Below are 27340 nucleotides of genomic sequence, written 5' to 3'. Positions count from 1 at the left end.
ATAACACTGAACTAAGCTGAGTGCTTGAATTTGGTCTGAGATGTTTATTCTAAAAATAAACATTTATTTTTTAGGCTTCTAAAGTTTTTATTTGAAAATTCTTTTTGTAGCCCTATAGTAACTGTTTAGCGTATTTTCATGAAATAAGAAAAAACTATGGTTTCCTTAAAAGAAACCCAAACTTTGCTGTACCTGCCATGTTAAACACGTCTTTTCTAGAACATGTTTGATCTGTCTTTTGAACTCCAGCTTTCTGACCATGTATCCGTGGCGTAAAAATACATTGTTTATCTAATCTTCATAAGATTACTAATGTTTCTATTTCAAGGGAGTGTAATATTCAGTTCAGTTCAGTCGCTTAAGTCGTGTCCAACTCTTAGCGACCCCATGAACCGCAACACGAAAGGCTTCCCTGTCCATCACCAACTCCCGGAGTTCACTCAAACTCATGTCCATCGAGTCGGTGATGCCATCCAGCCACCTCATTCTCTGTCGTCCCCGTCTCCTCCTACCCCCAATCGCTCGCAGCATCAGAGTCTTTTCCAGTGAGTCAACTCGTCACATGAGGTGGCCAAAGTATTGGAGTTTCAGCTTTAGCATAAGTCCTTCCAATGAACACCCAGGATTGATCTCCTTTAGAATGGACTGGTTGGATCTCCTTGAAGTCCAAGGGACTCTCAAGAGTCTTCTCCAGCACACAGTTCAAAAGCATCAGTTCTTTGGCGATCAGCTTTCTTCACAGTCCAACTCTCACATCCATACATGACCATGGGAAAAACCATAGCCTTGACTAGACGGACCTTGGTTGGCAAAGTAATGTCTCTGCTTTTTAACATGCTATCTAGGCTGGTCATAACTTTCCTTCCAAGGAGTAAGCATCTTTTAATTTCATGGCTGCAATCAGCATCTACAGTGATTTTGGAGCCCCCAAAAATAAAGTCTGACATGGTTTCCACTTAAATAATATTAACTAAGGCAAATACTTTGGCTAAAAATGAGTGATATGGGGGAAAAGTTTTACTGGCAAAACTTGATTTAGAAAACAAATTCAATTTTTCATTGTTTATAAAATGAATAGTAATGTAGTTTCTGAAAATTATCCTCACATCTGAGAAATAGAAACTGTAGATTAAGTTGGCAGTAATTTTTTTTTTTGTAGAAAATTTGACTTTATTTTATTCGCTTTATTTAAATAGTTATAAAGGAGAAAGCAAAGGGGCCAGATATAGGAGGGAAAAATAGAGCAGAGAAATATTCAGCAGGCATGCTTGAACTTTCCTTTAGAATTAGCTTAATTTTTAGGAAATAGACATACCTGTTGACATCCATGCTCTTCCTCTCTCTTATCTAACTGTTGACTTTTTTTTCTGGTTAACTTTTTGATGAATTTCACTACTTGTAAAGTGGAATAATGGTAGCACCTACTATATCACTGAGAGTTTTAGCAGAAAGCAAGGTATACTTGGCTGGAATTTGAAGATAATGAAGGAATCATTCAGAGAAGTGTAGGTAGGGTTAAGGGAACGCGTAAGAGATGTTAAAGAATTCATTCAGCTAGGGGATTAGCAATAGCATAAAGCTTTTGCCCTGCCTTCCACTGGCCAGTCAGTTCATAAAGGGATGGTTGAGGGGCTAGGGAACACAGCAGAACAGAGAAGGAAAGAAGAAAGATTGCGGGAGGGCTGTGTTGCAAACAGGAAAAGGACCTAGTTTGCAAAGTTGTGAAATGAAACAGTGGCTATAGTACAGTGTCTGTGATGCAACACCAGGTCAATAAAGAGGAGCTTTGCCTTTTTTCTTTTCCCTTAAATTAACCTAGGTCTGTTGAGAAAGAGATGAGATTTTTCTGATCTTTCAAAATATATAATTTATTTGTATTACTGGAAACAGAACAAAAGTAGAGGTTAGTTGAAAAGTTTCATGAAGGAAGAGATAACAAGGGAGGTTGGAAAAAGAAAATTGTAATTCAGATGAGTTTATGCTTGATGCTAAGATGCTGTCACTCCAGTCGTGCCCGACCCTGTGCGACCCCATAGACGGCAGCCTAACAGGCTCCCATCCCTGGGATTCTCCAGGCAAAAACACTGGAGTGGGTTGCCATTTCCTTCTCCAATGCATGAAAGTGAAAAGTGAAAGTGAAATCACTCAATCGACCCTCAGCGACCTCGTGGACTGCAGCCTACCAGGCTTCTCTGTCCGTGGGGTTTTCCAGGCAAGAGTACTGGAGTGGGGTGCCATTGCCTTCTCCAGAGTTTATGCTTATACAGTACTTAAAGAATATGTAATTAAAAGGTAGAAGATCTAGGGAAAAAGGTACACTGTAAACTTAGTATACAGATCTGTTAATGAAGAAGATAGTAGAGATTCTTTGTGGTGGTGAACAGGAGCAGAGAATATTTTTAACCATGTTAGGAAATGGATTCTATAAAACTATAATATAGGTTAGGTTTAAATTAATCATTTCTCTCTATAATCTTTTTTAGATTCCCATATCACGATACCTTCAAATGTACTGACTTTTGTTTTTTTCTTTTAGATTTTCTTTGTTCTTATAAGGAGAAAGGCAAGATTTATACAATGCTATATGGAGGGAGCTCAACACTTTCTTTGGATGCTTAAGTGCTGATTTTTTTTTTTTTTAGTAAAATCCTGTGTATTTATATTAATCTTAAAACCTGGTGAATATCCCTAGGGTCTTATTTTACTTGACAGGCAGGAGAATGGAGGAAGGAAAAAAATAACCTGTCGGTTAGATGAAGTAATTACCTACTTGATAAATCCGGGTTTCTTTCTCTTACAAAGGTACCTCCCCCTGCAGGATATCATGTGTATGGAGTGTCTTTCCCGGAAGCTAAAGGAAGCAGTTACCCTATATCTGAGAGTTGTGAGGGTTGTAGATCTCTGTGCAGGGCGATGGTGGGAATACATGCCAAGTGGTAAGTAAATCTAGCCAGTAATGTACAGTGGAGCCCCACTGGAAACTAATAATACTGTTCCCATCAAAAGTTACTTGTTGCTTTGGGATAGTCTAACACTTTTAGAAGGTCTATACTAGGTCTTGGAATTTTCTCAAATTATGCATTGGCCTTGGACGTGAAGAACTCAAAAAAGTTAGTAGCCTAACCATAACAAATGACCCTCAGGTAAAGAAACCACTGGAAAAAGTCAATGACTTAAGTTGAGCAGAGCACACCTAAAAGGGAAGAATTAATATTAAGAGCTAATCAGGCTTCTTTTCAGTTAACAGCGGTCCTTTAATTACTCCAGTTTAATGCTTAGCAATTTTGAATGTCTTTTTAAACTACCTTTCATCAGCAATATTCACATCCTGATATTTTGAAAATGTGATGAAGCCGTGGTGCTGGGCAAAGTGGAGTGGTGAGGAGCTTATAGTAGTAAAGGGCTGAGGAGATTATTGTCTTGCTCTGTTCTAAGGAACAGAACAGACTGCCTCTGAAATACTGAGATGTTATACAGTTTGGGTTGCTACATAGCCTTTTAAGAGTTGGAAAAAAAAAAGAGTTCATCAGTCAACTGATAATTTTGTCACTTGATCAGAGTTATCACTATATCTTTTTTTGAAGAACATTGCAAAAACTTGAGGCTAGAACCTAGCTTGGTGTGATGTTTGTCTTCAGATACTTTAAAGAAACTGTTGTAAGGGAAGAGGATTTATTATATTGCAGAGATAGAGAAAAGAAAAAGTTAGAGGCAATGTGAAAAGGACTGTTACTTGTTTTATTAGATTTACTTTAACAGAGGTTAGGCCAGTAGGTATTGTGAAGATGGGGTTAATGCACTAAAGAGACAGGATAGCAGAGCTCTTGTGTGGTGCAATCTTACAATGAAAATCTCTGCCCCTTATCAAACTAGAGAAGAATGTGTTTTTACATTGCTGGCTTCTTTTAGACTGTGATAAATACCTGTGAGCCTGAAGGCTTCCCATCAGTGTAACAAATGTAAAAAAGTGAAATCAAAAGTCTCTAGCAACCCTGCTTTGCTAGTGCCACCTGGGTCTAGTCTCTGGAGTTTATACCCTGATTGTCTATATAATAATGCTAAATAAGTTTTTTATATAGCATTTTATGGTTTACCTATGTGATATTCTTGGACTCTCCCGCCATCTGTGTAAAGGTGGAACTTTACCCACTCTTGGGTGGGAGGCAATGTGTAATATACAACAAAAGAGGATGGCCATTGGCAAAGGTAATGTTCATTTTTTATATTTTTAAATGGGGTGATAAACTTTTTCATCGGGTTGTGAGAGTAGATATGTGAACACATTGAATGGCTTAGTAGAGTTACTGTACAGAACAATAATGAGGACTGTTGTTATAATGAGAGAGACCAGGTAATCTCCGAGGTCCCTTCTTAATCTTCATTATTTGTGAATTTGGAGTTTACACAGCATCTTGACTAGCCCTGTACAACTAGAACAACTTTTGAAAACTGTAGTAAGACTTAATGGTTTGGAACTTTTATTCTTGAAAATTATTATTTTTATTTATTATTAGTGAATAAACAGTTGCCTTACTGATGGCCTCCATTAAAAACAAAAATTAAGATACTTATCTCTTTACTTACCAGCACTAGCAGCTCGTACTATGGAAGTATTTCTCTCTTCCCATCCGGTGGATTCCCACTGTGGAGCACAACTGGCCTTTGAGATAAATAGTTTTCTGTCAGCTCAGCATCCTCATAGTTAGGATCGCTTATGTTCTCTTAGCTAACTTGCATCTGTCTTGTTCAAAAGAATGAATTGTCTAAAATATCCTGGGAATGATGTTAAACACAGGGTAGAGTAATTGTTGTGACATGGATACCTAAGAGAACCCAGTTTGAGATGGGATTTCGGTTAGAACTGTGAGCTTCCTGAAATGGGGATCCTGTCTTGCTTATTTGTTGGTTGTGTGCTCTATAGAGCACGAAGGTTTTATGGACCAGAAAGAGCCTTTGGGGAAGGAGAGTGGTGGCCAGATCGGTTGTCCTTCCTCACCACCAGGTCCATGTCATCTGGGTTGAAAGTATGGTGTTCCTAGTTGAAGATGTCTGTTCCTTAAAAGCAGCAGCAACAACAAAATAATAAAAAGCCTCAACTGTGAAGTATCAGCTCAGAATAGGTGGTGTTTCTAATATATTTTCTGTTCCTAAGGGAAATATTTTCTGTTTAACCATTTGTTCAGCTGTAATGTTAGCCTTATGAAAAGTTAAAAAGGAAATTTTTGTTGTTAACATTTGATAAAAATTACAAGTGGCGATAAACTTGGCTCTGAATATTTGTGAACTTCTTAGGCTTCACGGATTCCAGTTTTCTGACACTACTAAAGAAGATGCCAGATGTCGAACAGCTATATGGCCTTCACCCTCGATACCTTGAGAGGCGGAGGGTACGGGGCCATGAGGCTTTTAGCATTCCAGGAGTTCTGGAAGCTTTGCAGGCATGCCCAAACTTAGTGGTGAGTGTACTTGGTTGAACATTTGGCATCAACTGATTAATGAAGCACTAAATTAAAAGAAGGATAGAACATGTTCATGCAAATTTCATTCATAACGAACTTTTAAGTTCCACTGCATACTTAGGATCTTATGATATAGAAATAGAGACTTTGGATGCTAAATAAAAGCCTTTCTTATGCTTGCTTTGGCATTATTTTGTAGGGTGTGGAAACTTCTCACTTGGAATTAGTAGAATCCATTTGGACATACATGCCACATGTTCATATTTTGGGGAAATTTCGTAACCGTAATGGAGCATTTCCAATTCCTCCTGAAAATAAACTGAAAATTCCTATAGGAGCCAAAATTCAAACTTTACATTTAGTTGGTGAGTACATGTTTCTTGAGTTACTTGTGACTCCTTAAATGCCATACAACTGAATATTAGTGGAAAGGGAATAATGGTGATTTTAGAAATAGCTTTGCTGATTGCTGATGGCAACCGAGAGGGGTGGGATGGGGTGGGTGGTGGGAGAAAGTTCAAGAGGGAGGGGACATATGTATACCTATGTCTGATTCATGTTGATGTGTGGCAGAAACACAATATTGTAAAGCAGTTATCCTCCAATTAAAAATTTCTTTAATTTTTAATTAAATATTTTTATTTTAAAGTACATATATTAAAAAGAAAAAGAAATGCTTGTGAGACTTGCATAAAAATTTAGACTTCCCGGTAAAGAACCTTTGGGGCCAGGGGCCTGGTGGGTAGGTGGGAAAACTACTACTTCAAAATCAGTCTATTTTCATTTTAATAGTTTGAGTAATTTGGAAAGTTGTTGGGCTTTTTGTGTTTTTGATTTTTTGAATGAGCTGGAATCTTGCCCCTGTTTTCTGATACCCACCTTTTGCTCCTAGTTCTACCCTTTAGAGGAGAGTTTAGAGAATAGTTCTCCAGTACAACTTACTGTGATGATGGAAATGTCCTGTACTTGTACTATCACATATGGTACCCACTGTGGCCAGTGAAACAGAACTGAATTTTTAAGTTTTATTGTAGTTTATCAGATAGCCACATGTAGCTAGTGGCTACTTTATTATCCTCTTCAGCTCTAGAACATGACAGAATAAAAAATCTTAGATAAAACTCTTAAGTTTACTTGTATCTTCTCTAAGCAGAAAACTCCCCCTTTTCTTCAACCCAGAGCTTCTGGAAAACTCTGCCACTTCTCTTTTTCCCTGAGAAATGAGGAAGGAGTGGTCTTTTTCCAAAGACACCTTATTTGCAGTGATCATGGTGTCCATTCTCCATCTGAATATTCTCTGAAATTGTATCCCAATAATTTCAAACCTCAGTAAATGATAAGGACAGATATTTTCTCAAATATAATTTGTCGTCTTTGGCTTAGGTTGCTGAAAGGAATTTCAGGGTGGTGGGGAGGACTCCTGTTACTATAGCCTGACCTTTAATACTGATTAAGTATTTTATTTAACTTGTACATATTGAGTATCTGCTGTGTTCCAAGCATTCTTCCAGATATTGGGGATAATTGAAGAATTGGATATTTCTGAAACTGGGAAGGGAGAGCAGCAAGAACAATAAGGAGTAGGTCTTAAAAACTATTTAGATAGGCAGTTATGGGAGACATGCAAAGCTCTCTAGCAGTCCTTCGTTTACAAGATGAAGAAGTGGTTCTGATGAAAGACTTGGATATACAGATTGAATTTGGATTTTTAGATAATAAAGGGATTCTATAATATCTGAAGTTTATAATATAAGCTCTCTAAAGTCAGAGACTGTGGCTTTATATTTATATTTTATATCTATATTTTCCATGATGCCTGTCACAGTTCATTGCAAATATAAATATAAAACAAAATATAAATTTTGTTGAAATGCATTAATTCATTTGATTAATTCAACAGTTTACCACTGTGATGGTGATACAAATGTGTATAGTAAATTAATGAACATGCTGGGGAAGACAGGTAATTGTGTTCTTTGTTTATAGAATGGATTTGGGATAAAATGTGGATTGGGCATAGAATATAACTGTCTTGTCTGGGTCTGTCTCACCCTTGCTGCCCTTGGGTTTCCTAATCAGAACTACCACCATAATGGTAGATGCTAAATATACCTTTGTGAGTTTTGCATCTTGAGTCTCAATCTGTACCTTCTGCTTTTCTTCCTTTGGACTAATCCCCAGTGAGTACAGTGTTTACACATAGTACAAAGCTAAAGCTAGCTTTGCTTTTTTGGGTGGACCAGGTTAAGGAGTAGTGCTTACAGTAGAATGTGCAGAATTTAGCTTTCAAAGAACCACCGATTTAAGTACTCCCAATTTTGCTTTCTCTAGTTGCTATTGCTAGCAGGGCTTCTACTGATCCAAGGTTAAAAATTATATTAAACTGATTTTGCCAGCTGTTGCTTTCTAAATGTCATCACTCTGGATCCTTGAATTTCTTTCTGAGAATTTGTCACTTCTTTTCTGTTCCCTAATCTACAGTGTTTAGACATTTGGGCAAGTTCCTCAAACTGCTTCCTTCCATAAGAATTTTCAAGTTACCCATGTTCTCTCTTCTTCTGTATCTCTTGACTTATCCTCCTACTGTACATCCCCTTTCTTCCAGAAATGGTCCACTGCAAGTATGATTCCTGGTAACGCTTGAAGAGTTACAGAGTTAAGAGAAAAGCTTGTGTGTATAAAATGTTGAAATACTTTTTAAATCCCTTCTTTCCATTTGCCTTTTCTAAAGAAATTACAAAGTCGTCTATTTATTGTTTGTTTAAATTGTTCTTTACAAGCCTGTTTTATATAAGCTTATCTTCATAGGAGCTAACTAGTTAATTTGTGCTGATGAAAATATCCAGGAAGGATATATTGTCAACTTGAAAAATAGACTGTTGAACCTGTACACAGCAAACAGTGTCTTTTAGTGGTTTTCTTGTTTTTTTTCCTTTTTGTGTGTATATGCTTTAGGGGTGAATGTTCCTGAAATTCCTTGTATCCCAATGCTAAGGCACCTTTACATGAAGTGGGTAAGACTCACTAAACCACAGCCGTTCAAAGATTTTCTTTGCATCAGTTTACGAACTTTTGTCATGAGGAACTGTGCAGGTAAGTGTCTATAGTTGTAGTGGAAATATACATATACCACTCTAAAAATATCCTAAAGCAAATTGCATAGATACGATACAGTTGTCAGTGAAATTATATTATGCTGTTACTATTTATGTTTGTAACTTACCTTATGTAGGTAAATGTACTTTGTTTTAAAGACAGTAGACATATGATTTGCCTTTGACCCTTCATAGACAAAGTGTCACAATGTCTCTATCTATTTCTTATGGATACTTTTTATATAGGTTTGTTTCAGTAAATTTTTGTATACTTTCTTTGTCTCTGATCTCTTGATCTTTTTGCACGTAAATGTTGTCTGACTTATTATACCTTAAAGCATAAAACACTGCTTTTACGATACTACATTTTTGTTCCAAAACCTTCAGTATTTCTGCTATCCTAGTGTGTCAAGTGGGAACTGTTCTGTTTCAGAGTTCATAACAAGCAGAGCTCTTCTTGATACCTTATTTCAGAGTCCTTTCCAAAGTACTCCTTTTATTGTCAGGCCTGCCTACTCAAAACAGCCATACCAGCTCTCACCTGAGTGTCTTTTACTCTTGTTTTCTTGTCCTGAGGTTTAACACTTCCTTCCTCCTCTTGTACGCATCTTTTATGCAAGTTTTGCCTCATCGACTTACTTCCTTCTCTTTTTTATATAGTACATCAGATTTGATTTTTGTTCTTGATATGTTCTGCCTTTTTATCTTTTTATAATTGTTCATGTTTTATGTCCATGTCAGTTACAAACTCTTTGATGGATAGAATCCTATCTTGTGATCTTCCATAACACCTAATATAATACTGGTTGCATAGAGAGAGATGTTTAAGTCATTGAGCTATTTATTTTAATGAAGGATCACATTTTCAACTTGCCTTTTCCCCCTCAGTTATTTTCAGCTCAAAACTATTGAGACTCCAGGGAATTTAAAAAAATACTAAATCTCCAATATTACTGAAAAACCCTTATGCTGAATCAGTATGTGGTTGACTTACTAATGGTTTTGTTTCCAGTGATAAATTGTAGACAGCCAGCCACTTGGCTGTCATTTTCAGACATAGAATTTATGAGTTATTCATTTCTGTTGCTGATTTGAAAAATCATCTTGGCAATTTACATTGTTCCATTGAAATTGTTTTTCTTCAGGGCCCACAAACTCCTTGAAATATGTCCCTTTAGTAACAGGCCTAGCCTCTGCCCGCAACTTGGAACATATAGAAATGGTTCGAGTTCCTTTCCTTGGAGGTCTTATTCAGCATGTAGTTGAAGACAGTTGGAGATCAGGTATTCATTTTCATTTAGTTACTAAATATTTTAAAAATGAGTTAAAAAATTTATTAAGCTTTTATTTAGCTTTTCTACAGAATCTATAAAAGAAATGCTTGTTAGTAATTTTACTTTCTATCTGGTGTATTTGATGAAGAATAAGTAACTATGAGTGTGGCTAGTATTCATTTCCTTTTTATGCAGTGTTAAACCTTCTCAAGGCAATGGCAAGCCACTCCAGTACTATTGCCTGGAAAATCCCATGGATGGAGGAGCCTGGTAGGCTGCAGTCCATGGTGTCGCTAAGGGTCAGACAAGACTGAGCGACTTCACTTTTACTTTCAAACCTTCTCAAAATAAGTCATGTTTCTGGCTTGTTAATACTTATCAGTTATTTAATAATTCATGATATACTTGAAATATTTCTGAGAAATGTTAACAGAAATATCCTAGTGGCCTTTGCTAAAAAGAGATATTTTTTGGCTTAGACAAATTAGGTCTACAAAAGAACTCAGGCATTAGAAATGTTAACCTAACATTTGTCTGATACTTTATAGTATATAGAATGTTTTAAAGTTTATCAATTGGATACTAGATGCACCCATACCCATCAGATGATGGCTTTTAAAAGAAAAAAAGATTTTACTGCCTAGAACCGATAATTATATTTTAAATGATCATGTGTAGTAGAATGTGCTCCACGTTAACTATCTCCTCAATGCAACAAAAAGACCAAGAAGTTTAGCTATATAGGTAATTAATAGCTGGGAACAGAAAATATAACTATGAATGTCCAAAATATAAATGGAAAATCATCGAGTACCATTGGTAACAAATAGATGTTATCATTAATACTGTCAAAATGAGTAAGCAGTGCATTTTTAACATTTTTTCAGTTAATCAAGTCTGGTGCAAGTGTAGTTCATTACATTGTGTGAAGGGAATGGAGACTCCCTCAAAATCAACAGCGTGATTTTTACTCCATGTCTATAGCTAACAAGATTAAAGTCAGAAAGGAAAAGAAAACAACTTTGAAATCGTTCATTAGAAGACCTAGAGAGGTGCCAAAAGCCAAGATTTTGCATAAATGGCCTAAAAGAGCAACAGAGACTTTTCTTCCCTGATAAGTGTTTAAGAACAACTCTAATTTTACTTAAGGAGCCAGAATATCTCACACAGTAGTTAATTCCAGAAAAATCATAGCTCCAAATATAAAAAATAAACTTTTTAAAAGAAAAGTTTGCAGAATGTCTTTTTTAACATTGTTGGGCAGAGATTTGTATGTTAAAATGCATTTACCATAAAGAAAAAAATGGGTAAACTGTGCTAAATTAAAGATGTTTTGTTGTTGTTCATCAAAAGGCATAAGTGAGAGCTCGAGTAAAAATGTCAAGCTACAGAGTGGGAGAAACTATTTGCAGTATAGCTATCAGACAAATATTTAGAATACAAAGTAATGCTCAAAATTCTCTAAGCTAGGCTTCAACAGTCCGTGATCCGTGAACTTCCAGATGTTCAAGCTGATTTTAGAAAAGGCAGAGGAACCAGAGATCAAATTGCCAACATCCACTTGATCATCAAAAAAGCAAGAGAGTTCCAGAAAAACATCTGTTTCTGCCTTATTGACTATGCCAAAGCTTTTGACTGTGTGGATCACAGTTTCTGAAAGAGATGGAAATACCGGACTACCTGACCTGCCTCTTGAGAAATCTGTATGCAGGTCAGGAAGCAACAGTTAGAACTGGACATGGAACAGACTGGTTCCAAATAGGAAAAGGAGTGCATCAAGGCTGTATATTGTCACCCTGCTTATTTAACTTCTATGCAGAGTACATCATGAGAAAAACTGGCCTGGATGAAGCACAAGCTGTAATCAAGGTTGCCGGGAGAAATATCCATAACCTCAGATCTGCAGATGACACCACCCTTATGGCAGAAAGTGAAGAGGAACTAAAGAGCCTCTTGATGAAAGTGAAAGAGGAGAGTGAAGAAGTTGGTTTAAAGCTCAGCATTCAGAAAACTAAGATCATGGCATCTGGCCGCATCACTTCGTGGCAAATAGATGGGGAAACAGTGGTTGACTTTATTTTTTTGGCTCCAGAATCACTGCAGATGGTGACTGCAGCCATGAAATTAAAAGACGCTTTAAAGAAAAGTTATGACCAACCTAGACAACATATTAAAAAGCAGAGACATTACTTTGCCAACAAAGGTCCGTCTAGTCAAGGCTATGGTCTTTTCCAGTAGTCATGTATGGATGTGAGAGTTGGACTGTGAAGAAAGCTGATGGCCGAAGAATTGATGCTTTTGAACTGTGGTGTTGGAGAAGACTCTTGAGAGTCCCTTGGACTGCAAGGAGATCCAACCAGTCCATCCTAAAAGAGATCAGTCCTGAGTGTTCATTGGAAGGACTGATGTTGAAGCTGAAACTCCAATACTTTGGCCACCTCATGTGAAGAACTGACTCATTTGGAAAGACCCTGATGCTGGGAAAGATTGAGGGCAGGAGGAGAAGGGGACAACAGAGGATGAGATGGTTGGATGGCATCCCTGACTGAATGGACATGAGTTTGAATAAACTCTGAGAATTGGTGATGGACAGGGATACCTGGCGTGCTACAGTCCAGGGGGTCACAAAGAGTTGCACATGACTGAGCAACTGAACTGAAAGAATTTAAAATACATCAATTCTAATTTATGTATTTAGAATACAAAAAGAACTAATACTAGTGAGAAAAAGTCAGAAAGAATAGGAAAACATTTTGAGTAGAAAAGATCTTATGAAAGAGGATATCTGAATGGCCAGTAAACATGAACATATGGTAAATTTCACTGATCATAGAGAAATGAGAAAACCACAATATTATATGCAAGCACTAAAATGAATGCTTTACTGAAAGTGCTGTGGTCAAATGGGATGATGATTGTTTTTATTCCTTTTTTCCTTTAGGTGGTTTTCGAAATTTGCACACTATTGTTTTGGGAGCTTGTAAAAATGCACTTGAAGTAGATCTTGGTTACCTCATCATCACTGCTGCCCGTAGGTATGTTTTCTCTTAACATTTGGTCAGAATTATGTTTTTTTGTTTGTTTTATAAAAATTGGCAGAATATGTGTATGACATTTGATCATGCCTTTTTCAGATTTAAAATACAGAGAAGTTGTTTAAATAACAGTAGGTTATCATTTAGGGGAAGTCTTCTGTACAACTGATGACCAACTGAGCTGCACTCCAGTCCCAGCAAGTGTTAAAATGGGCATGATCTCATCAGAGAAAAGCTGTCAGTTATCTGGAAGTGCCTGAGATTTCAACAGAAGTCAGTACTGATACTTGCTCAGGAGCCATTGTTTCATCTTCTGGACAGTTTTCTGAATTGTTTTAGTTGGTGATAATTGCTATTTAGAAATCACTGTTTTAAATCAGCTTTTTCAGCGTCCTGACCTTTAACACGTTAAAATTTTTAACCTATCATCACATCACTTGATGCCACATTTACTATTTCCTGCATATCAAAAGTCTACCTCTGTTTTTACTTTTATTATATTTAAATTGAATTTTAAAAAGGAAATTCTTCCTTTCCATCATAGAATATGAAGAGTATAACTAAAACTGTATTTAAGTGAATAGATATTGTTCTATTCACTATAGGACTATACTCTATGTTAAAAACGGAACTTAATATTAGCCTCTAAAAGGTATTAAATAAATACCAGATTCTTGTCTTGACTTAATCAGGTTTAGGAAAGAACCAAAAAGGATATGATTATTATAATTCATTCTTACTGTGACTTCACTGTACACATGAGATGTGTCCACACTTTTATAAAATGCTCTTTTAAAGGAAACATCTCTGATATTTTTTCATGGAGGAGGCAGTGTTTTTGCATTTGACACTTCAGTACGATAAACTTCTTTCAGAGCCTTACATTAGGAAGAACCTTTTATTCTGATGGCTTTCATTTTATTCCTTTATGTGTCTCTTGTTCATAGGTTACATGAAGTTCGGATCCAGCCTTCCCTAACCAAAGATGGCGTCTTTTCCGCCCTAAAGATGGCAGAGTTGGAATTCCCCCAATTTGAAACCCTACATCTGGGATATGTAGATGAGTTTTTGCTGCAGAGTAAGAATTAGCTCATCTATTCCCCGAAAATTATTGTTGGGAACTTACTTGACAAAGTGAACCCTAAATTTGGATGTGCCATTATTTTCTTAGATATAAAAATACTTAAAATCTCAGGTGCTCTCACTTCTTGAAAAATTTGAACTTGAAGTGCCAGTGATTTTTTTTTTTTCTATATTGCCTCTGATTTTAGCATATTACAGAAAATGAAGTGATTGTCTACCCAAAAAAAGATCCCTACCTACATTTGATATTATCTCCACTTTTCTCCCCAAGTTTCTTTCCCATTCTGCTTCATTGTTTTCACAGAATGTTATCCTTGCTTCTGTTTCCTGAATTTGATCTACCACACTTCTTGAAGCTTTTGATTTTGATGGTCCTCTCAGATGAGGTCCCAGCCCCTACCCCTGCTCTTTATTTCCATAATAAGCCCGCTGGGGATTCTGGATTTTCTGATAGTGTTAGCATATTTTGGTCAGTATTCATTTAATGATAACTGCTGTTGGAAGGCTTGTTCTCAGCATTTTCTGGAATGTATTTAAAATTGGGAACTCAATCTTTTGGGTTTGAATGCATGTCAGTTCACTATTCAAACTTTTTCCCACATGACAGAAGTCAGAAATGCAAGAACATTTACACCATCAGCATGTTTTTATTTTTGCCAGAATTAGTTTCTTACTCATGTAATTTATAATAAGTCTTTCTTAAACTCTCAGTGTCATACCAGGTGGCGTTTTTTTCTTTGGATCTAATTTGCATTGTGAAAGAACATAAGAAGGTTTTGTTGTTTTTGTTGTTCAGTCGCTCAGTCATGGCCAACTCTTTGCAACCCCATGGAGTGCAGCATGCCAGGCTCCTCTGTCCTCCACTGTCTCCTGGAGTTTGGTCAAATTCATGTCCTGGAGTTTTGCTCAAATTCATTGAGTCATTGATGCTGTCTAACTATCTGATCCTCTGCTGCCCTTTTCTTCTTTGCCTTCAGTCTTTCCCAGCATCAGGGTCTTTTCCAATGAGTTGACTCTTTGCATCAGGTGGCCAAAATTATTAGAGCTTTAGCATCAGTCCTTTCAATTAATATTCAGAGTTGATTTTCTTTAGGATTGACTGGTTTGACCTCTTTGTAGTCCAAGGGACTCTCAAGAGTCTTCTTCTGCACCACAGTTTCAAAGCATCAGTTCTTTAATGCTTAGCCTTCTTTATGGTCCACTTCTCATGTCTGTACTTGACTACTGGAAAAACCAAAGTTTTGACTATATGGACCTTTGTTGGCAAAGTGATATCCCTACTTTTGAATACACTGTCTAGGTTTGTCATTGCTTTTCTTCCACGGAGCAAGGATATTTTAATTTCAGGGCTGCAGTCACCATCCACAGTGATTTTGGAGCCCAAGAAAATAAAATCTGTCACTGCCTCCACTTTTTCCCCTTCTATTTGCCATGAAATGATGGGACTAGATGCCATGATCTTAAGTGTCTTTAACGTTTGAGTTTCTAGTCAGCTTTTTCACTCTCTTTAACCCTCATTAAGAGGCTCTCTGGTTCCTCTTCACCTTTTTACCATTAGAGTGGTATTATGTGCATACGAGAGGTTATTTCTCCCAGCAACCTTGATTTCTTAAGACAGTCCAGATCAAACAATATGACTGTTGTTTTTCCTTTTTCAGTGAAGTTGCTAACATTCTCTGTTTCTACAGTGTCTATATAGTAACTTAAAATTATTAGCTTTAGCTTAATTTTATTAAGCTAATAATTTTAAGCTAAAGCTAATAATTTTAAATATGTTACTATACAGTAACTTAAAATTTTAAGTTAATAGTAATAGTTAAAATTGTTATTGGTAATTGGTGTTTTTTCTGCAGTCTTGTTTTTTGTTCTTCCTAAAAGCTAAAAACTTGATGGAATTTGTACATTCATGATGACTATATTTTAAGTCCACTGAGAATTGTCTTTATAACCGACTATTCCTCAGTAGTGTTTATTTCCCCTCAACACACATTTTCATTTGAAAACACTTTACGTTTTGACTACCGTTATCTTATATTTTGTAACATAGCTTATTTCATAGTCTTCTTTATACTTAATAATCTCTTTTTGTAAGTCATTCTTCATATTTGCTACAGTTCACCCATATATATGTACTTTCCTCTGTTAATCCAAAGATAAATCTGGGATTCTCTGTATGAGAATAGGTGCCAGGTGCCTCTCTCTCTAAACATGGAGAGATTACAGGTCACTGCTTATACTCTGTCACTTAATCTCTTGCCTCTCAGCCATTTAGATTTTGAAACATCTTTCTTGGAGGTTGGGGTGGCTCCTGGTAAAACTTGCATCAGTTCTTTGTTCCAGAGGTTCTGGCAAAATATAGAAATATCATCTTTGTTCCCATACATTTATGGTGTAAGTGGCAGTGCCAGGTTGGGGAAATGGATGTGCTGAAAAGTAGATGCTGTATTCTAGGAATGTAAGAAAAGTGATCCAAGGATGAATATTCAGAGAGGGGTTCTTTGTTTATGTGGATTCATGATTTCAGAGCTTTGTGGGAAGGTGATAGGGGTATAAAACTCATTCAGATTCAGGAGAAGAATAGAATAGTCTTTGGTGTTGGGACTGTGGAAAGAAGGAGTGAGATGGAATTTTATTAGTCATGGGACCTGTGGCAAATCATTTCTTGGCTTCAAATCACCCAATAAAAAGGTAGAAAACGGTCTTATATCCATTTGACAAGTGAGAAAACATGGACTTTTATAATCTCTTACACTTAGAAAGCATTCAGTATGGCTTCCCTGGTGGCTCAGTGGTAAAGAGCCAATGCAGGGGATGCGGGTTCAATCCCTGGTCCGGGAAGATCCCACGTACCTCTGAGCAACTAAGTCTGTGTGCCACAACTACTGAGCCAGCACTCTGGAGCCCTTGAGCCACAACTGCTGGAGCCCAAGTGCCCTAGAGCCTGTGTTCTATGGGAAGCTATTGCAGTGAGAAGCCCATGCACCACAGTAAAGAGGAGCCCCGAATCAGAGTAGCTCAAAGCACCACAAGAGTAGCTCACCACAACTAGAGAAAGCCCGTGTACAGCAGGAAGACCCAGTGCAGCCATAAGTAAATAAATCTCAAAAAAAAAAAAAAGTTCAGTAAATGGTAGCTTTTACTTCTAGCTGACCTCTGGGCTGAAGGAAAAAGAAACAGTCTAAGTCCTAGGTGATGTAATCAGTGTTCTGAGGAAGTGTGACAATCAGGAGACCCTAAAAATAGGGGCAGATCTCAAAGGAATGAATGTAAGACACGGATTTATCATGCTAGGCTGCAGCAGTAATGCTGGAAACACCCACTTGGGATCAGTTCAAGATGAACCTGATCATAAGGGAGAAGGCAAATTATAGTTCACAGGGCAAGAACAAAGTTTTTACCAGGAGACTATAAATCACTGCAGATGCTGATTGCAGCCATGAAATTAAAAGACTCTTACTCCTTGGAAGGAAAGTTATGACCAACCTTGATAGTATATTAAAAAGCAGAGACATTACTTTGCCAACAAAGGTCCGTCTAGTCAAGGCTATGGTTTTTCCCGTGGTCATGTATGGATGTGAGAGTTGGACTGTGAAGAAAGCTGATCGCCGAAGAATTGATGCTTTTGAACTGTGGTGTTGGAGAAGACTCTTGAGAGTCCCTTGGACTGCAAGGAGATCCAACCAGTCCATTCTAAGGGAGATCGATCCTGGGTGTTCATTGGAAGGACTGATGCTAAAGCTGAAACTGCAATACTTTGGCCACCTCATGCGACGAGTTGACTCACTGGAAAAGACTCTGATGCTGGGAAAGGTTGGGGGCGGGAGGAGAAGGGACGACAGAGAGTGAGATGGCTGGATGGCATCACCGACTATGACATGAGTTTGAGTGAACTTCGGGAGTTGGTGATGGACAGGGAGGCCTGGTGTGCTGTGATTCATGGGGTCGCAGAGAGTCGGACACGACTGAGCGACTGAACTGAACTGAAAGAGTATTTCTCAGAATTATGAAGAATTGGTTAAGGTGAAATGTCCAAGAATGCCAGTAAATACAAAAAACAGGGACCACAGAAGCGAGACCATGAATTATATGGAAAGAGAAATTTAAAGAGTTGGGAGTAAATCCCAGTAATGGGCAGGACAGCTTCACCAAAGCGGCAGTGTTTTCTTTGTACTTTGTGTCAGTTTTGATTGCTGGAATTGTGAGAGACATTTATTGGGTTCCTATATCCCAGTATTACACTGGACATTGAAAATGTAACTATAAACTAACTAGGCAGAGTCTAGTTTTCCTTCAAATTGCTCACAGTAAAGTGGACCATCCTATAGGGTAACGGTCAGGCAGGTGGCAGGAATAATAATAGGAAGCAGGAGACACAGTGTGATATCCAGTGGCATAATCTAGACTGGTGAATCATTTTTTACTAAACCCATCCCCTACTCTCTGACAAGACAGTAGACCCCAAAACCCAAGGACAGAGAGAATGGATGTGTCTGAGTTAAAAGTCCACTCTCTAAGGTATAAATATCTACTAACCAATACCATAGTTCTAAAAATGGATCCAAATTCTCAAAGTTCACTCTTCTCTACACATGGCCACACCTGACTCGAAAAACATTATCCTTATAGAGTGAAAGAGTTACATTTTAATTAATTAATTAATTTGCCGTATGGGGTCTAAATTGTTTTTCATTGTGTCATGCAAGATCTTTCAGTGTATCACACAGACTCTGCAGTTGTGGTGTGTGGATTTAGTTGCTCCATGGCATGTAGGATCTTATTTTCCCAACCAGGGATCAAACCCACATCCCCTGCATTTCAGGGTAGATTCTTTACCACTGGGCCACCAGGAAAGTCCCAGAGAGTTACATTTTTAAGATTTTATTTTTCTTTTTAAAAGCTAATAAAACTTCACCATAAATGTAAACCAGTACAGTGTATCCATCAGTTTTGCTTTAAGGCTTCACATTCTTTTTTCCTTTTCAATTGAAAACAATTGAAAATAATCTGCTAGCTGTCCTTAACTTTTACCATAAATTTTTATTTTGCAAAATAAAGGCTACCATTTGTACAGAATACCTAACCTAAGATTGTATCTGAACCTGACAATGGACAGATGAAACAGGACAATCAAAGAGAGTAATCATACTGGATGTTAAAAGAGTTGACAACTTAAGTTGTCAAGATTCCATGACACTTAAGAGTCTTTTTTGTTTTTTAAATCTATTTCTAGGCAGAATGGCTAATGCAGATCTAGTGAAGTATGGTTTGGCTGATGTGGTGGAAAATCCTGGTATTATCACTGATATAGGGATGAAGGCAGTCAATGAAGTGTTCTCCTGTATCAAATATCTGGCAATTTATAATTGCCCCCATCTACATAACCCATACAATTGGATCTCAGGTACTATATCTTAAATGCAGCTATATTTTATTGATGTCAAAATAATACATATCTTTCTTTTCTGTTTGGCATTAATTAACATTCCTCATGTAAAATGTAGATTTTTATATAGATTGTTCATAGAAGCTCTGGGAACCTTTGATAACTGAGTTGGAGATACTTTCAACGCCTCTTTGAACTGAGATTCTCTGCCTAGAAATTTGCACTTGTCGAGATTATAGATTCAGTCACACTAATTGTTATTGTTACATGTTTTTCTTTGAGCCGGGCATGTAAAATTAAGCTTAGGAATTGTTGCCTGGGATGTTATGGTTGTTTTCTCTGTGTTACCTTAAAATGGCGTATCATCTGAACAGACATGTAGGTATGTATTTTAAAAACTTCAATTAGGTGACATACTAAACATGTAGTGAAATTTTCTATTACCTTAAAATTTTAGGCTACTTCAGATGATATCTCCCTGCCTGATCCCTTGGGTACAGAAGTGTGACTTTGCACTTGGTATTTTTCCTTATGAGAGTTTTATTCCACCCCCTCCCCGCAAGAGAATAATGCTATTTATTTTTTTTAAGGCACTTCTTAAATACCTAAATTCACAAACCTTTAATAAAGTCAGAGCTAGAGGCTTTTCATATTGACATCCTCATACCAAACCAGGCCCTCTCACTGACAGCTGCAAACCAACACTGACAGCTATCTGAGCCACCACACAGGGATACTACAGCTCCACACAAAACCCACCTCCAGACCTATGGCAGGGCTCCTGAGCCTCTGCTGAGATCACTCATTAGAATGGCCGTGTCTCACCCAGGGGAAGAGAAGTTCTACCCCTTGCCCAGCTGCACCAGGAAGCTATTGGAAAGTGCAAACTTTAGGTTGTAGCCGGCATAGATCACTTTTAAAAAATAACATTTATTGGGTTTTTGGTTTCTTTGTTTTCTTAAATACAGAAGAGTATAAAGAAGAAAATAAAAAATGGCCTATAATCCCATCACTCAGAACTCCTGTTAACACTTAAAAACTAAAAGTAATACATGCACTTGATAAACAGTATCAAACAATACAGAAAGGTACAAAATGAAAGGCCTCCTCTTCTCAAAGGTAACCACCATCACTGGTTTCTTGTATATTCTTCTGGACAGGTTATTTTGTGCATTTGCAGCCTATACATGTATAGCATTTAAAAATGACTTATGTATACAGAAGGACCTTACTATGTATATACATTGTCCTGTAACTTGTATTTTGCACTGAGAATATTTTGGAGAGCTCTCCATATTAGCAAGCTTATTCAGTTCTTCATTCTTTTAGTAGCTGCATAATGTTTTATTAAAGGAACACACCAGCATTTCTTTTAACTAGTGTTCTGTTGTTAAATAGGCATGTAGGTTTTAAGCGAATCACACTTAAACAAAGACAGACTTAGTTTCAAGTTAACGATTTCCCATCCATCTGGTTCTCATGAAATTGGGTAAGGAGACATCATAGTTTAGAGTCATTAAGCATTAGAGATCATGAAATAAGATAAAATTTACACAAAGAAAATGGGTTTGAAAGTCTTTGTGACCTATGGCAAAATTCATGAGTAATAGAGAAAGTGTTAGTTACATATTTTCTCTGGCCATGTCATTTCTTCAACAGACCACTCAAGGTGGACTCGATTGGTTGATATCAACTTAGTGCGTTGCCATGCTTTGAAGCTGGACTCCTTCGGCCAGTTTATTGAATTGTTGCCCAGCCTGGAGTTTATTTCACTGGACCAAATGTTTCGTGAACCGCCCAAAGTAAGTCACATTTGAGAGAGTTTTTTACTCAAGAAAGCAACCTAAGTAATTTTTTTCCCTAATGATATGCCTTTACAAATGATATAATATGACTTTTTACTGCCAGCCTCTGTGAAGGAAGGCATAAAGGTTATAATAACGGATGGCCACATGTTCTTTTGAGTGAGTACTAAGGGGTTTCCAGATAAAGAAAAAAGTAAGTGGAAAGCTGTCTCCATTAGGTTTATAAAGTTAAGGTAAGAGCAAAGGTGGAAATTTGAGCTAAAGCAAAAGTTATTACTTAGAGTAGTTAGTTGGAAGATTAGATCTCTAATTAGTAACCCAAAATATAAGTAAGGATTAGGAACTTATTTTGGATGTTTGTTTTGCTGCTACTTTTTTCTATTCAGTTGCATATCTGGGGAAATCTGAAGTTGCCCAGTTATACAAAATGTTATTTTAAAACTTCTTAATGCATATAGAAACTTATTGTAATAGAAACTTAATATTTCAATGAATTAGGTTCTCTCTTGTCAATTCTTAATGGTTATACCCTCACTGTTGAAGCAGTGCCATATAGTAGGGAAAGCTCAGCAGAGCTGTATAGTAGGGAAAGCTCAGCGTTTGAGGACAAATTATTGGGTTTCAAGTCTCAGCTGTATCACGTACTGGTCATGCACTGTTGGGCAGATCCCTTCCCATTGTGCATGTCATCATCTGTAAATCAAGACTAATAACTGTGTCTTGCTTGAGGTATTGTGGGCTTTAAATGAGGTTCTTTATGAATAGGTGAAAGTATTTCATAAAGTGCTATATAAGTGTTCTCTGTAAAGATGAAATGAAGGAATATTAAAACTGTAGTGCTTTATTCTAACCCAAATTAATAAGCATGTGGTTTCGTCTTGCTTCAGGGCTGTGCTCGGGTTGGTCTGAGCGCAGGCACAGGAATTGGGGTTTCCTCGGCCCTTGTTAGCAATCAGAACTCCAACAATGACAATGATAATAATGCCCAGAATAATGCCAACATCCACGACAACAATCACCATCACCCAGATGACTCAGATGAGGAGAATGACTTCCGGCAAGACTTGCAGCCAGGAGAGCAGCAGTTTGCAGCCGACGGTAACCCAGATCTTTTGTGAGCTCCAGATAGAGATGATTTTTACTTTGGGTCATGTTTCTCTCTGACTCTTCTGTTTCCTTCTCCCCCATTTCAGTTTGTCACTTTACACATTGGGGAACCTTGCTAACAAAGCAGCTGATGGGGTGGATGGAGTTTACCTGTCTGCTTGCTTGTTTCAAAGTTGTCTTTGTGATGCCTCTTGTCCGTGGAATCTAATGGAGGTACTTACAGAAAGGGAAGGACTCAGACGCCATGAGAATTAGAGTGCAGTGAGCCTGGCTTAATGAATATTTAGCTGTCAGGATTTGGGTGAAGAAGCATCTTTCAGTATCTTGCTAAACAACAGATATTCTCTCTCACCATTGAGCTTGAATGTAGAGATCATTTTTGGATGTACCAAGAACTGGAAAAATGAATACCAGACATGTGCTAGACACTGTGTTGGAAATCCTTCACATACCTCTTACCATTAAGTCTTCAAAACCACCCAGAAAATTAAGCACGTGATCTAATAAGGAACTATAGGATTTCACTTATGTAACCATCCAGTTCTTTGATACTGACTGAACTCCTGCTCTCTGCCACGCCATGTGTTATTAGGCTTTATCTGCCCATATTGATGAGTGAGAATGGAGTGAAATTGTTTCCTTACGGGTGTTCCAGTTTCTCAGCTGACATTTAAGAACTGGAAAAGGAATCTCTTCTAGCCACTTTTTTTGATTGTTGCCCCTTCACTTATTCTCTTGGGCCGAGTAATTAACGAAAATAGGGTGCCCTGGTGTATTTATTACTTTCATAATGAAAGTATTCTGTGTATAATTTCCTTTAAGATCTGTATATGCAGGTCCTACCTAAGAATCATTTGTAGGCATTGTCTTCACTTCCCTACCCTATATGTTCTCTCTATAGAGAATTCTCCATTTTGGCTCTTGGCAAAGTCACCAGTGGCTCTTTTATAAAGGCTAGTATCTTTTCTCCACTTGTATCTTCTCTGACATCTCATCTCAGCTGCATTTGTCACTGTTGTCCACTTTTATCTTCCTGAGGTATTTGCTTCTCTTGGCCTTTCTGAAACCATTTTCCGGATTTTTCCTCCTATCTCACTGGACATGCCTCCTCAGGTTCCTTCACTTGTACCACCTCCTGTCCTCTACTCTTGTCCTTGCTCTCCCTTTTTCTTTCTATAAGCTTATCCAGTCTCATGGCTTCAGTGCCAACTATATACTATTGAATTCTAAACCTTTATTTTCAGCTTTGATATTTCTGTTTTTTAAAGTAATTGCAGTTATATCCAACTTAATACGTCTGATTTCCACAGGAGTACTTTTAGGCATTTCAAACTTCTGGCTAAATCTCTCCTCCTCTGCTAGCAAGTGCTAGGGGTTAAAGAGTGGAATGTGGAGTCAGCTGTTGTTTCTTTGCCTTCTTGTCCTTGCTTGCCATCACAAGGATCTGGACTTCAGAGAACACCGACCATCTGTAGGAAACTGGTGCAGCACTTGAAGTGCAGCACTCCCCAAATCCTACGAACCCAGTTGTGTTTGGAGTTGATGTACTAGGCAGAGTATAGACTCCACTAGAAAGTTACATGGCCATTGGTTTCTCGGTATAGAATGGGGGATGCCTATATATATATCAAGTCATATATTGATGCACAAACCAAAACATATGCAAGAATACTGTATTTGATTTAAGAGAGTACAATGAAACTTAAATCTACTAACATTTGAAATTAAGGTTCAGTAGATGCGAGATATAATTACAAAACAAATAACTTGAGGTACTTTATTTGTCAAATGTGTTATCTTCAAATGCTGAGAAGTACAGGAGTTAGTGACAGAAATGCCAAGATTGAGGAACTCAACAGCTCAACAAGATGAAACCTAAGAACACCAAAGATGGTGGCAGGATTTTAGAGAAGTGAATATTGGCTTGAAACATTAGGTTCCATGGGTCTTTCCAACTTCATGCTATATTTATGTGTATTTATTTTTACATACATGCCAGGTTAATTCTTTTAAATAAAATATAAGGATGTGGGGAATTCCCTGGCGGTCTAGTGGTTAGGACTCGGCGCTTTCACTGCCATGGCCCAGGTTCCATCCCTGGTTGGCACCCACAAGCCACAAGGCACAGCCAAAAACAAAAACGACCTGGAGAAGGGGCATATGACTGTTGATCAAACTAGAAGTACAAAGAATTCAAATAAAAGAAACAACAGGGAAAAAAAAAAAACCATAAAGAGTGGTATGGTGGTGGTGGTTTAGTCTCTTAAGTCGTGTCAGACTCTTGCGACCCCATGGACTATAGCCCGCCAGGCTCCTCTGCCCATGGGATTCTACAGGCAAGAATACTGGAGTGGGTTGCCATTCTCTTCTCCAGGGGATCTTCCCGATGCAGGAAACGAACCCAGGTCTCCGGCATTGCAGGCAGATTCTTTACCAATCATGAGGAATGAATGTTAGTTGAAATTACTAATGCTTGTACTCCTTAAGTACCAACATAACAATATTTTAAGCATTAGTTTGAAATTGATATTCACATGTCGACTTTACTTACTGTAGAATTTTAGAACTTTTCATAAATGAACTTTTGGATTAGTGCTAGAATGAAGTAGATTCACTCACTCAGTTGCCCTGTTGTATTTAACTTAATCAGCTCGCATGAAGTAATTGGCTGTCAAAGAAGGGCATTGTAAAATTTTAAAGACCATTTAATTCATATAAGTTAAGTGTCTTTGCTAATAAACCACTGAAATAAAATATGGTGTTTTTTTAGTGAACATTATCATGAAAGTAAATAGATGACTCCAACAAAAATATGTTTTCATTGTCATACAGAGTACTGTTTAATTTACCAAGATTCAATAATTTGGTTACGGATATTATCTTAGATTTGCACTTCAAAACTGTTGAGATTTAGAATGCTTTATTGTGAACTACTTACATTAACTGAAAATCTCAGTTCATTCCCTTCATTTTGCACCACTGTAAAACAGGAGATATCCATATTTTTTAACAATTCTCATTGTCTAACAGTATTACCATCTGTCAAAATCATGCTTCTGTAATTGCTTAACCTTTTTGCCAAGTTATTTAGATATGATTACTTTTGAAGTAATTATAACTGTAAAGCATAGTTTTATTTATACATGATTAACTGTTTTTCTGTCTGGATTTAAAATAAATCCCATGTACTTACTGCTTTCAAAAGTGGGGTACCACTCCATTCCCTCACCACCACCCCTGCAAATTAACCACTAAGTGAAACTGTTCTGCAGCATTTATTTTGGACTGCGGTTCTCAAATTTATATATAAAAGAGACCAGTTAATGTATCTGTAAAAATAGCTCAGCTCCATCAAGGTTTATGATTATATTAGGTAGCAGGATTTTTTTTTTATAACTGAAACATTTCACCTGAACAGAATGTTTGGTAAGCATTGATATTTGATTAAAAGATAGCTTACATAGTTTTTGTAAGTTAAAATTGTTCTGAAAAAGATGTACTTCCCAATGATAAAATACTTTGAAACAAAAAAATCAAAACCAAGAATCACTTGCAACTTCACTAGCCCCAAAGTACCATCATCTTAATTACCAAAGATATCTATTGAGATATTATCCTTTCTTCTCTTTTTTTTAATTATTTATTTTAATTGGAAGCTAATTACATTACAGTATTGTAGTGGTTTTTGCCATACATTGACATGACTCAGTCATGGGTGTACATGTGTCCCCCATCGTGAACCCCCTCTCATCTCCCTCCCTCCCTCCCCATCCCATCCTTCAGGGTTGTTCCAGTGCACTGGCATTGAGTGCCCTGTCTCATGCACTGAACCTGGACTGGTGATCTATTTCACATATGGTAATAGACATGTTTCACTGCTGTTCTCTCAAATCATCCCACCCTCGGCTTCTCCCACAGACTTCAAAAGTCTGTTCTTTACATCTGTGTCCCTTTTGCTGTCTCACATATAGGGTCATTGTTACCATCTTTCTAAATTCCATATATATACATTAGTACACTGTATTGGTGTTTTTCTTTCTGACTTCATTCTGTTTAATATAAGGCTCCAGTTTCATTCACCTCATTAGAACTGATTCAAATGTGTTCTTTTTAATAGCTGAGTTATATTCCATTGTGTAAATGTACCACAGCATTCTTATCCATTCTCTGCCAATGGACGTCTAGTTTGCTTCCATGTCCTGGCTATTAACAGTGTTGCGATGAACACTGGGGTACGCGTGTCTCTTTCAGTTCTGGTTTCCTCGGTGTGTATGCCCAGCAGTGGGATTGTTGGGTCATATGGCAGTTCTGTTTCCAGTTTTTTAAGGAATCTCTACACTGTTCTACATAGTGGCTATACTGGTTTGCATTCCCACCAACAGTGTAAGAGGGTTCCCTTTTCTCCACACCTTCTCCAGCATTTATTGTTTGTAGACTTTTTGATGGCAGCCATTCTCACTGGTGTGGGATGGTACCTCATTGCGGTTTTGATTTGCATTTCTCTGATAATGAGTGATGTTGAGCATCTTTTCATGTGTTGGTTAGCCATCTGTATGTCTTCTTTAGAGAAATGTCTGTTTAGTTCTTTGGCCCATTTTTTGATTGGGTCGTTTAATTTTCTGGTATTGAGCTGCATGAGCTGCTTGTATATTTTTGAGATTAATTCTTTGTCAGTTGCTTGGTTTACTGTTATTTTCTCCCATTCTGAAGGCTGTCTTTTCACCTTGCTTATAGTTTCCTTCATTGTGCAAAAGCTTTTAAGTTTAATTAGGTCCTGTTTGTTTATTTTTGCTTAAAAGGTGGGTCATAGAGGATCCTGCTGTGATTTATGTCAGAGAGTGTTTTTCCTATGTTTTCCTCTAGGATTTTATAGTTTCTGGTCTTATGTTTAGATCTTTAATCCATTTTGAGTTTATTTTTGTGTATGGTGTTAGAAAGTGTTCTGGTTTCATTCTTTTACAAGTGGTTGACCAGTTTTCCCAGCACCACTTGTTAAAGAGATTGTTTTTACTCCATTGTATATTCTTGCCCCCTTTGTCAAAGATAAGGTGTCCATAGGTGCATGGACTTATCTCTGGGCTTTTTATTTTGTTCCATTG

The 27340-nt window shown here is 37.4% G+C and overlaps 1 protein-coding gene across 8 annotated transcripts in view; it reads left to right on the top strand.

Moving 5' to 3' along the window:
• Positions 1–27340, top strand: part of FBXO38 (F-box protein 38) — a 65364-nt gene that overhangs the window by 10775 nt on the left and 27249 nt on the right. For 3 of the 8 annotated variants that reach the window (XM_055428723.2, XM_055428721.2, XM_088838575.1), the window contains exons 3-13: positions 2803–2936; positions 5293–5456; positions 5659–5824; positions 7360–7422; positions 8415–8552; positions 9700–9837; positions 12770–12863; positions 13811–13941; positions 19177–19347; positions 20989–21131; positions 22022–22232. In XM_055428723.2, the coding sequence (XP_055284698.2) occupies positions 2803–2936; positions 5293–5456; positions 5659–5824; positions 7360–7422; positions 8415–8552; positions 9700–9837; positions 12770–12863; positions 13811–13941; positions 19177–19347; positions 20989–21131; positions 22022–22232 (1553 nt within the window). The remainder of the gene's footprint in view (positions 1–2802; positions 2937–5292; positions 5457–5658; positions 5825–7359; positions 7423–8414; positions 8553–9699; positions 9838–12769; positions 12864–13810; positions 13942–19176; positions 19348–20988; positions 21132–22021; positions 22233–27340) is intronic. The other 5 variants (XM_055428726.2, XM_055428724.2, XM_055428722.2 and 2 more) reach the window with 3 other exon arrangements.

Source organism: Moschus berezovskii, chromosome 8 (genome assembly GCF_049115385.1).
Source record: "Moschus berezovskii isolate FMDL1 chromosome 8, NW_MosBer_1.0, whole genome shotgun sequence".
In the NCBI taxonomy this organism is placed as follows: domain Eukaryota; kingdom Metazoa; phylum Chordata; class Mammalia; order Artiodactyla; family Moschidae; genus Moschus; species Moschus berezovskii.
The sequence above is the reverse complement of the archived record's forward strand: the minus strand, read 5'-3'. Positions and strand labels throughout refer to the sequence as shown.